The sequence below is a fragment of the Cottoperca gobio genome, chromosome 8, assembly GCF_900634415.1.
Source record: "Cottoperca gobio chromosome 8, fCotGob3.1, whole genome shotgun sequence".
NCBI classification, from domain to species: Eukaryota; Metazoa; Chordata; class Actinopteri; order Perciformes; family Bovichtidae; genus Cottoperca; species Cottoperca gobio.
In genome coordinates this window covers 2351599-2364026 of record NC_041362.1, presented here as the reverse complement: position 1 = coordinate 2364026, position 12428 = coordinate 2351599, and the positions used below count along the sequence as shown (strand labels likewise).

The following is a 12428-nucleotide window of genomic DNA, read 5'->3' as shown; positions in this document are numbered from 1 at the left end:
AGAAGTATAAAGTAACTCACTGATGTAAAGTGTTGCAGGGCAGAGTGCATCCGCTCGCCGGAGAGCAACAACAACATTTGGTTGCACAACAGTTTATATGATTTCAACATCTTAAGAGCCAAAACGCAGAGCAAGCAGAAGAGGTCCAGCAGCAGGAGGAGGCCTCGCGTTATAGATATACATCTGGAAATGATAAGATAATGGAGTGAATTGAACACGGCTGTCATTTCCCTTTCCTCTGAGGTCTGCGTATGTACAGGGCTTTCTGTTAGCTCAAGCAAACAACATCCATCATTCAGGAGATACTATCTGCATTTACTGCATGTGCTACTTCTCACTTTTAGCCATAATGATGCAGCAGGATTTGATTCGTCTTGGTTGGTTACATCTCCCTGTTCAAATGTTTTGGTACTGAAATGTTCAGAGTTGGGGTCAGAGGTCACCTGCGGGGTCATTTCAGGAGCAAGACACTTGACATTGAGGTGAGACGACTTGTAATGCACATTCCCAGCTCTTCTGTAGTTCTCTTCTCGCCATTTACACATTGAGTTTATAACAAAACAAGTATTACATTAATACTTATAAACCATGAAACAGTGTGAAGGGTGGGGGCTATAGTTTAGATCTTAGCTAGGCTACAACATGTGGTTGTTAGCTCAGTCTCCACGCTCTTCAGCATGTTACTGATAGTGAGTGACATGAGGATGAGTAGAGTATTATTATATAAGGATTCAAACAATGCACTTGAATGATTCTCGATGCAAGAAGACGTATTTTACAGACCATATCTTTTGAAAAGAACAAGCTTCAGGAGAGTAAGGTCCCTTCAGACCCGACACTTACAAACCGAAAGAGGATCAACAGTTTTTGAGGAATCAAATGAAAGTAAAAAGTGTGACGACCAACCCCGTTCACCCCTAATACAGCTGGAACACATCATTCGTCTGTCTGTACGTGCACTTCAAAACAAATCATAGGTCTTAGAGACAAGTGCCGGTCATTTTTCAAAATAAAATACCCTGTAAATCAAATGTTTACGATAAATATTACCAAGACAAACTGTGCAGCCCGGTACCGAATGATCCACGGCCCGGTACAGGTCCACGACCCGGTGGTTGGGGACCCCTGGTCGAGCTGACAAAGGGGTAATTAAATAAAATACTAATATTATGTTTTGTCCTTTAAAGAGGCTGTTTTATGGCTAAGCTAAGTTAAGCTAACATGCTGCTAGCAGAAGCCTTATATTAACACATATGAGTGGTATAATCTCATCTAATAATAGTTTTTATGATATACAAAATGATATCTGGTTTAGATGAAGCAGGTTACAGGTTGTTTGTCAGGAAAACGCTGTGTGTGGCGAGTGTAACGCTAACAAAGCAGAGTTTTAAATGTGCTACATTAGTCTTAATGTTGTTTTTCTCCTCTCGAGGTTCAGCCAGACTCAAAGTATTATCGGGTCAACTTCAGTGGAACACACAGCGTTAAACATCAGACCACCTATGAGGCCAGAACATTTGGCTTGTGGCTTCAAATGTTTTATCTGGCTGTCAACCAGATTTCACACACGGCCTGAGACCGCCGTTGTTTTTCTTAGCAGGAGTCGAGATTTTGCTGCAGAATGTAATAAAAAAAAAAACGAGAACAAGGCGAGACAGGTTACAGTTAATGTTTTAAAAAATCTATGTCACACTGTGATCCAGGCTGTCAGAAAGAATACAATCCTCCAAACAGGAAGAGAGTAAGATTGTCAAACCCCTCGAGGGATGGAATAATGTTCATGGGCGGAAAGAAAATGATATTGTAAAAGAAATCAAAGAGAAATGTTGAGAGTACACGCTGGAAAGAGAATAAGACTCAATGCACATAAGATAAAATGACATTAAGTAGAAAAGACCACATGATATAAAGCCAAGCTGGCTTTGATCCCAAGTTTCCTCTCACCTGTCCTGCTAATTATCAATCTAGATAGTTTGGGTGTGAGTTGCAGAGTTTTGGAGATCCAAAAAATACTTTTAAAAAACGTAACATCGACGTCTCCACAGATCTTATTGTAGGAACTATTTTCTTTCTACCGAACTACACCTGCCAACCGTATCACTGCGCAGAAGGAAGCGCTGCAGGTAAGAGGAAAAAGATCTTTAAATGTACAATATGTAATGTTCTGCCGCTACTGGTGCACATTACTTTGTTACATTCATTTCTGTAGGTTTGAAAAGTGTTGGAAACATTTGGGATAATGTAAGTAGTTTTACATTTAAATGCAGAAATGTTGCACCTTTAACGAAGAGCAATACCAGATGTTCCTCCTCTTAAACATTATATTCTCTTGCTGAACAGAATAAAACATGTATAGTTCTCCCACCATGTGAATCCTACAGCTCAGAGCAGAACCTTCCGGAAGGAGCCTTCATCTGTGACGCACCACATCACTCGGGCTCTGGGGAGACGAGCAGACCGGGGGGGGAGGGGGGGGGGGAGTGATGCTTTAAAAACAACACACCCTTTCCTCCCTCGACGGTCCTGTGCTTTGCTTTCCCTCTCCAGAAATGGGAGCAGAGAATTCAAACACATTAAATACACTAACAATAAAAGTGCAGCATCAGCTAAATATCAAACATGGCCCTGGAAGCAGCGGAGGAGCCGGGCCGCGCAGGATGTTCCAAAGGTTGTGGTTGTGGCTGTGGGAGATGTTGGATGGAGCCAGAAGAACATCAGACTGGTAAGTGGAGGCAGATGAGGGTGTTGTACCCTCCCTCCTCTAGACCTCCCACTTTCACTCCCCCAACCACAAGCAGTTAAACCCCTCACACTCCTTCCCATTAAGCACTGGTCATGTTGGTCACTGCAAGTATTGTTTTGCTTTTTCGTTCATGGATAGCCTCTTCTTCATGCAAGAGCAGTTATTACAGTAATGTGTTTTCACAGTTATGCTATGATTTGAGTGTAATTCTTAATAATCACTCACCTCATCATCCTCATTTCTCTAAATCAGCCAGAATTTGTGCAGTAATGTTCATATTTTCTACATCTTGCTAAACATTATCCAAAGTTAAAGCCAGTGGGCCACCTAGTGGACAGAAACCGGAAGTGCATCCTCTCTCAGACCTGTAGCACATTCTTTCAATTTAAAAGGTTTTGCAAAGGAAGTTATAATAAAAATAATAAACAAAGTTACAAAGTGTTATACAAGATAATAATGTCAGACGAACAATGATTAAAAAAAGTTATAAATATTGACCAAAAAGAGTAAAAAGTATAATTAGTTAAATTAAACAATATTAAAAAAGAATTTAAATAATCAGGAAAGATAAATATGGTTATTATTCAGTTATGCAACTTTAAACAAATGAGCTACATATAAGTAAAAGTACAATTTAACAATATTTAATAATTAAAATAATCAATAAAATACAAATATATGAGAATACTTTAGCATTTAAATTGGTTTTGAAACATGAATTAACAGATAAAAGAGATCATTCAGGCCACAAACTCTTTGGACACAAAACATGTCGTTAAGTGGAATTTAAAAAAAGTAGTTGAAGCTTAATATCTAAATTCATCGAGATCACAAAGAGGAAAGAAACCGAAGTGAAGGGTGACCGGGGAGTTTGTTCAGCCATGTAACAACAAAACAAAGAAAGACATAAAGCACAACAAACTGCTTGTATGAATATCAGTTTTGTTGCAACACAGACATTGTTAACACTTTCTCTGGAAGAGCATGTTCCAGATGAAGTTCACTGTTTAGTTAACAATATAACTTTATTCAGTTCCTTGGAAGTGACACATTGTTGCCTGTTCAGTGCATCGAGACTCAAACAGCAACATCACATGTTACACATGTCACCTGTAACGTGTGTGTCTAACATATAATTGCTCTTTCTTGCCGCCTCTCTCTCTGACAGTGTGGAGCACCTTTCCACCAGACTAGACGTCCACATCCCCACTTTCCCCTTATCTGTGTGAAGTCATGCGGACTGAATAACTGATTTCATGTAGCTGAGAGGAAATCACACACTGTGGCTTTCTGTGTGACCTCTCACACTTTCTGCTCTCTTTCTTTCTTCATCTCGGCTGCTGAACTTTCTACAAAAATCCATTTCTCCTCACCCACAGATACAGTTTTCTGCTGTCTCCTCTCTCTCTCTCTCTCTCTCGTCAAAAAAACCCCACATTGTTTGCGGCAGCAGGGCTTCCAGCTGCCGCGTTGACCCTCCCGCTCCTCTAAACCATCACTGCTGCTCCGTGGCGCCATATTATAATCAGCTTCTCCAAGACGGGGAAACCATCTGCACTCGCTATATGTCATCGAATCCCACACGCAGTCTCCTCCCTCAGCCCTCCTCTCAGGCGCTATGAGTCCCCAGATGTTTCTACCTGAGTGTCACCTGAGCAGTAAAACAAGCCCCATACAGGACGGATCAGATCATGATGACACCCGGGTCATTTCTGGATGTTTTGCTTTCCCATGGAGTCAGTGTGCTGTCGTTCCCTGTCTCCCTTCTTGTGTGAAGTGATCTGTGTATCATTTGAAAACATGATTTTTCCTGCAGGAATGTCTTTCCTTAAACCTAAATGGATTTTGTGTTGCTAAGAGAAGCAACATAGCAACCGAGAGGGCAGGTATTGACAGTTAGGCTGCGTTGGATATATACAGGCTGCACTTGACTTCTGCCTCTGCCCCGTCTTCAAACTCTTGCATTGCACTCGCGCCGCTGGCTCTGTGTTGTTCGTCTCACATTCAAAGCTCTGATCTGGGGCACGGCGCTGCCAAAGGAGCCGCAGCCCCAGACCTCCAGGCAGTGATCCAGCCTTGGCCTTCGCTTCTCTCTCTCCCCTCCGGCTGTCTGAGGATGGACTGACCTTCCCACCATGTGGAGACCTCAGAGTCACATTCTGTCTTTTGGAGGCTAACTGGAAACTCTTGTTATCAAAGACACTTTAATACTTCATCCAATTGTATACAAGGATTCACTTACAAGTTGTCTCCACTGCTGCATCATGTGGGAATAAATATGCTTTAATCAGCGTATGATATGAATCGAGTCTGCTCAATATCAATATATATATATCTCTGTTGTAGCAGATGGTTATTGCATGTCTGCATCTTAATGCCTTCGGGCTATCAAAGAGACACTACACTAGCCCACACCCCATCAAACAGGTCTCCACAGCCACAGTTTGGACTCATAGATTAGTTTACCTCACGGTAATGTTTCCCCTCGGCCAGGAGCAAAGAGTCTGTTCTGTTTCCTCCTTATTGAGCGTGAAGGCTCACTGTCCTTTTGGGCTTATCTAAATGTGATTGCAGCGTTGAGAAAGAACAGTAAATAAGGAAGAGTCAGTGTCTGCGAGGGAGTCAATAATCGATGCAGGTCAGTTGGCAAACAAACAAATTGAAAGAAAAACTAAGACGTGCGGCGTGTTTACACGAGCGAGCGCCGGATGACCCAGGTGAACAAATACTGCACGAAATATAAGTGGTTTCCATGGTAACACAACCTGGTCCAGACAAACCCCCGGCTACTTGTTTGCTGCTCAACTCCCCCCCCCCCCCCCCCCCCCCCCCCTTTACTCTCTAAGGCTGTTCCATCCATTCAAAAAGGCTAAAAAAAAAAAAACTTAAAAAAGTTACAATAATAAATGCTGAGCTGTAATCACTAACTGGGAGAAAAGAAATAAAAGTAATGTGATGAAGAACTGGTGACAAACCCACAGATCATCTCCTGCCTCTGTGTCTCCCACCCTCCTCTCCTCTCCAGACAGGGTTGGGCCAAACAGCAGGTGGTGCAGAAGAGAAGCCCGGACATGGGATTTACAGATCTCTGCCTCTCTTACTTCTGAACAAGACAAGCATGAAGGAGCAACAAAGCCCAGAAGAGTAAGTGTTGCTTCTGACTTCTTCTGCTACTATCTGTGTTTATGGGATGAAGCTGGACGTTTAAGTTTCGAGAGGACAGTTTGCAGGAGAATGAAATGTGATTCACTGACTTTACTGTTTGTTGATGTTCGTTTGGCTTCTGATCCTCGATGTGTTGGGAGCGCGGTGGAACGATGACTTCAGTATATTGTAGATGTGGTGTCTAGTATATCGAGTATATGTGTTACATGTCTGAAGTTTGTAGTTTCACATAATCTGTTGGTTCTGAAGAAGCTCAGAACAGTAGAACAATTATATATAATGATTATTTATTTATTAGATGATTTAAAAACTCTCAGCCTGCACGTATCCCATGTTGCTCCCGTGTGCATGTGTTGTGAAGACCACTCTTCATAAGAGGAAGGAAATAAAACCCTGAGGGCTGTGAGTGTTTGTCATGTTTTCCAAACGTTGTACAGTTTCTGGAGAAAGTCCGAGACTTTGGACCTGAACTCCATCGAGCGAGCGATTGTGTTGAGCCGATGTTAATGAGAAATGTCTCCGGGAGCCGGGATTGGAGGATTTCAATGCATCTGTTTAAGTGTGAAGCTTGAATGTTAATGTGCTCCTCAGTCGTCTTCAGTCCACTTCAGACGCCTTTAAACTTCTCCCTCCAAAGTGGACACTTTTAATTTGATGGATTTTAAGTCGTGTGCGTGACCTTGTACTTATTTTCCAAGTCGGCGCTCCTAATTGTATTTCATGCTCTGTTTCCCCCCCCCCCCCTCCTCTCCACAGCTCAGGTGTCGCAGTAATAGCGTCTCCGGCCGACGCTCGCTGAATAAAGATGCACACGGACTTGGACGGACAAATCCCATGACTCAAAAGAGGAGAAAGACGTCCACCCGTTCACCGTCTGTGAGGATGTGAGTCGTCGGGCTACGAAGACATGGAGATGCTTTTTTGTTTCGTGTCTGGAATCTACAGATGAACCTTGATGTCAACATGGGGTCACCGATTTGTTTCACTCCCCTGACTTCTGTCAGCAGGTTCAACGCTGCATAGATGATTCCTCCTGTGAAGAGACATCACTGGGAACTAACAGGGTCCAATGATGTAGCAGCTACAGGTGACTTACATGTGGCCTATGATTCAAGACAGTCCAATCGCAGTCAGTATGGAAGTGCAGACAACCTCTCTGCTCTGGATATATGTTAACAGTACAGAACAGCTGAACGCTTCATATGACTTTAACACGACTGAAGACTCAAACCGATCTTACACGATCGGCCTCTTCCTGTCCTGCCTCTACACCATTCTCCTCTTTCCTATTGGATTTATCGGCAACATCTTAATCCTGGTGGTGAACCTGAACCACCGAGAGAAGATGACCATCCCCGACCTTTACTTTGTTAACCTGGCTGCAGCCGACCTCATCCTGGTGGCAGATTCCCTCATCGAGGTCTTCAATCTGAATGAGAAATACTACGACTACGCTGTCCTCTGCACCTTCATGTCCCTGTTCCTGCAGGTCAACATGTACAGCAGCATCTTCTTCCTCACGTGGATGAGCTTTGACCGATACATTGCCTTGGCTAGCTCCATTAGCAGCAGCCCGCTGAGGACTATGCAGCACGCCAAGCTCAGCTGCGGCCTCATCTGGATGGCGTCCATCCTGGCCACCCTCCTCCCCTTCACCATCGTGCAGACGCAGCACCGGGGTGAGGTGCACTTCTGCTTCGCCAACGTCATTGAGATACAGTGGCTGGAGGTCACCATTGGCTTTTTGGTGCCCTTCTCCATCATCGGTCTCTGCTACTCTCTGATCGGGAGAATCCTCATGAGGTCGCAGAAGCACCGGGGGCTGTGGCCGCGGCGGCAGAAGGCCCTGCGCATGATCGTGGTGGTGGTTCTGGTGTTCTTCATCTGCTGGCTGCCGGAGAACGTCTTCATCAGCATCCAGCTGCTGCAGGGCACGGCTGACCCGTCGCAGAGGACTGCTACCACCCTGTGGCATGACTACCCGCTCACAGGTCACATTGTTAACCTGGCAGCGTTCTCCAACAGCTGCCTCAACCCCATTATCTACAGCTTTCTAGGGGAAACCTTCAGGGACAAGCTGCGTCTCTTCGTTAAGCGGAAGGCCAGCTGGTCGGTGGTGAACCGCTTCTGCCACCACGGCCTCGATTTACACCTCCCCGTCAGGAGCGTGGTGTCGGAAGTGTGACTGTTAAGAAGAGCGGCGGTTGTTATAAAAGTCCACAAAATGGGCTACAAATTCTATCCAAGTGACATATCACCCAGCGTGACACAAAACCTCAGCTTTCTTCTTCTGTCGGCTTCGCCTCGCACTCGTCTCAGTTCACCTGCTCACTTTCTGAACAAAAACACCAAAAATGTACAATCAAAGACGGAGGAAGGCGTGTTGTGTGCGGCACTTTGAGTAGATAACAATGCACACACACACACACACACACACACACACACACACACACACACACACTACTTAAAGCTGTTTCAGGTTCACGTTGGATCGCTGTCTACAAGTGGAGTCTGCTGTGTTGTGTCTTCAAAAGGTTTGCTGGACTGCAAGACAGTGAGAAGCAAAACGTCAGACTCTACTCTTCAAATAAAGCCAGCGGGCAGAAGTAACTAACGGAGAGATGAGTGTCAGAGGAGAGCAGCGTTTGTGTAAGACAGACAATAATGAGGTTGTGATATCGATCATGCAAAACTTCATCTTCTATGTGGGACAACCTGCAGAAATTGTGAAGGCTGCTTCTCAGCATGCATAGAGGAAATAATGCGTCACGTCAAATCTAATCAGGTTATTTCATCTGCAACAAGGGTCAGTTCAGTTAAAGCCCACACGTACTGTCACCTGTGTAATAACAAGATGAGCATTCATCAACTTCTATACAAATAATTGATAAACGATCGAATTTTGATATTCGATTAATCAGAAAATGGCAGAAAATGTTGTTTTTCAGCCTCTGGGATGTGGAGACGTCCTGCTTCTCTCTGTTTTATATGATATACAAGTGAATCTTTGGGTTTTGGACGGACAAAACAAGACATTTAAAGACCTTGGACATATGCAAATTAATCGATAATGAAAGTAATCGTTAGTTGCAGCCTTAATACTCATCATCACCTTCATCACCATGTCAAGCTGTCAACATGAAACACTGTAATAACAATCCACAACATTACAGTTGTGTAAAACATCAGGATGCAACAAGAAGCAGTGACTCTCTCTTCACTGTAAATCTTTCTGTTCCCTGTTTTCTGTCCTGATGTGGAGGCAAACATGGACAATGCAAAGAAATGTTCACAGAAATGTGTTTTATTTTTTAGAAATAAAGAAAATGTCCCACTTTTCAAGGAATATAAAGTTGGAAGTTGTTGAGAAATGTTTTTTTCTTAGATTTTAAAAAGACCAAACAACATTTAACATGCACTTAGTTACTTTTCTACATGTCTTTTTTTTTTGGATTAACGTCCAAAATCAGATGTTTGAGCTCATATATATTAGTATATATATATATATATATATATATATATATATATATATATATATATATATATGTATATATATTAATATATTTATTAATATATATATATATATATATATTAATTAATATATATATATATATTAATTTATATATATATATATATATATATATATATATATATATATATATATATATATATATATATATATATATATATATATTGGTATATATATATTGTGGTGTCAGCTCCGGTCAGTGTGGCGGTAAAGAAGCAAAGAGGCAGGTGTTGTTCTGCATAAACACATCAGTCAGTGGTGACAACACGAAGCTCTTTTGTTCTTACCCATCTTTATTACATATTGCACTGATAAACAAAGGACAAACACATGGAAATAATCCAGATAAAACATTCTTAATCTGCACATTTGTGGCTTGTTTTCCTGTCTGTGAACTGATTCAACAATTAACACAAATATGACATCAGACATACAAAGATTCTCCTCATCTTACAGGTTGATGAAATGCTTTGGACAGAACAAAATGCTCAGTAATGTCATGCAGATTACCAGATTACCAGATTACCAGACATGTAACATTGTTTATAGGCTCGCAGGCAGACGTTTCAAATGAAACCTGCCACAAAGTTTTACAGCCTCAAACTGGTTGTTGGTGCGTCGGAGCAGACGTTATAAATTCCTGTTGTGTAAAACATTGCGCTGCTTTCTTAAATTCAACAGTGCTCACAGTTACGTGCATTATATGAACCATAACAGGCTTTATTACAAAACAAACACAGCGTGTCGTCTGTGCTAAACAGGTGGATGTAATATGTGGCAACTGATATGAGTCCAGGAAACTCTATCACGCCTCGGTTGAGCATTATACATCAATATATAAAATCTGTGTATTGCCAGCCTGCGGTGGGCCGGCGCTGTGTTTGTGCATGAGGCAGCCAGAGATAATGGCGTGACTGGGAAAAACAGGAGTCCAAACCACAAACTGTTATTCCAGCTGTAACAGTCCCAGCAGCCTGGGAAAGCAGCGCTGAGCATCGTTGCAGTGATTGTTTATTAGAGGTCTGCAAAAATGCCAAACTTGTTGTGGCACAAAATACTAAAGATATGTTTTGCATGTTTCCTTTGCACAGTTCTACGTCCCCAAACTGACTGCGCAGGAAAGCAGTCGGAATGTTTTCACAGTTGGGTCTTTTAAACCTTGACGGAGACAGGTTATATATTCGTATGTTGTATGTGGATTTAGACATGTGTGCAGGCTGAATGCAGCATGTGCTTGTATCAGAGCCCCGGAGGGCACAAAGACAGGAAGACAGAGAAGTAATAATCCAATGAGAGCTGTCAAGTTCACTGAGATAAACAAGCAACACCTAGACGCCAACAACAAGGTGGACGACACAATGGATATCTTTACATCACACATACACACACACACGGACAAACACACACATTGGAGACGCTGTGAGAAGAGGTTGACAGTGGACTGTGTGTACAGCTGAGACTACTGAGTAAGGTTAAAGGTTTGTGGTGACTGACGTCACAGAGAGGAAAAAGGGTGTGACTTTTCCCCTTGCTTACATTCAATACTTCCTCTGGATAACGCTGGATTAAACAATGAGCTTGTGAGCAACAAATCCATCTGGTTAAAGAACATATAACAATATATTTAGGTTATTCTCCTATAATATTGGGCAGATGAGCAGCTAAATGATGATGAGAATGTAATGTCGACACAAAAGCTGGAGCTTCTTACTGACTACATTGTATGAAAAGGTTGTTGATAAAATCATTAAAAAAAGACAGTAGTTTTGCAGACACATGGACACATTTCCCTGTGAGTGGCCACTTTATTAGGTGCATGCACACAAGTGGAATAAAGTAAATATGTGTTAAAATGTGCAGAAATCAAAGCAAGCTAAATATAATTCTAAAAAAAGGTGAGCAGCCTTAAAATGTTTCTTACGTAAGAAAGGTGCTGGACATCCAAGTGTAAGCTGAGTGGGGGTCGGGCATGTCAAAGTAATTACAACAGGACAGTCCAGGGTTTATGCATAATTATAAAGCAGTGCACTCTGTGGACCTCGGCAGCTGAATAATGAATTCGACGTATAATTGCATTTGTAAATTAAAATCCCTTACAGGAAAAAAGATCTAAATAGAACAGATTAGCTTCCCAGATACAGAAGGGAAGAAAAGGGGTCAGAGTTTGACACGCTGCAGGCAAACCTCACATTTGAAAATTCACACTGAGGGCAGATGACGGCGTGTTCGGAGTAAACTAAACGTATAGTAGTATGTACTATGCATCCTCTGGTAACCCTACTTAACAACAAATAAATAAAAACAACAACTCCCATGAAATACTTTCCAAAAATATGTTGTTAAATTAAACCACGCTTGAAAACTAAGATAAAAACTAATAAAACAAACAAGCCCAATATGTTTGAGAGAAGCCTTAGATAGAGAGAACCTCTCCTCCACCACACACACCTTCACTTTAATAGAGCTGTGATTTTCACAAGTGAGGGGGTGTTCAAAATCTGAATCCAAAGCAAAGATATTCTCACATAGATCCTTCAGTCTCTAAATTGTTCTGCGGGACAATGGTGTCATTGTATTAAGGTTTCATCTATTATAGAGTCGATTATCTTAAACGTGACTATTTTAGGCATCAAAACAAAGAAAGGTATTTTGTTATTATCATCCAATATCACAATAGTTTGAGGACAGACTTCTTATTTTTGGCTCATTTGACATTTTAATGAGGGTGGGGGCTTTGGTAGACATTTGACAGATAACCTCAGTTGTTCTAAAACCCCTGCCCTGGAGATCTTTGTACAGTTCAACAGTTTAAATTCAAGTTCAGCTTCGAGGATGTGAAATGAAGGAGGATTGTGTTATTGTTGGGAAACTATTTCTTAATTTCATTATTATAATGATGATATTTGTATTTATTTTTACAGTTTAAACAGAAGGAGTATAAATAGAGGAATCGGCTGTGATATAAACACCGTCTCATCTTTGCAGCGCCCC

General features: G+C 41.9%; 1 protein-coding gene across 2 annotated transcripts; it reads left to right on the top strand.

The window, feature by feature from the left end:
• The first annotated feature begins 1027 nt into the window (after nucleotides 1-1027).
• Nucleotides 1028-9224, top strand: gper1 (G protein-coupled estrogen receptor 1). Of its 2 annotated transcripts, XM_029436804.1 has the most exons (4): nucleotides 1028-1145; nucleotides 2046-2722; nucleotides 5769-5887; nucleotides 6665-9224. In XM_029436804.1, exon 4 carries the CDS (start codon nucleotides 7005-7007, stop codon nucleotides 8091-8093), a length of 1089 nt encoding a protein of 362 aa, XP_029292664.1. In that variant the 5' UTR covers nucleotides 1028-1145; nucleotides 2046-2722; nucleotides 5769-5887; nucleotides 6665-7004; the 3' UTR covers nucleotides 8094-9224. The 2 variants fall into 2 exon arrangements, with proteins under 2 accessions (XP_029292664.1, XP_029292663.1); XM_029436803.1 differs by lacking the exon at nucleotides 1028-1145 and having other exon boundaries at nucleotides 2037-2722.
• Nucleotides 9225-12428: the final 3204 nt, after the last annotated feature.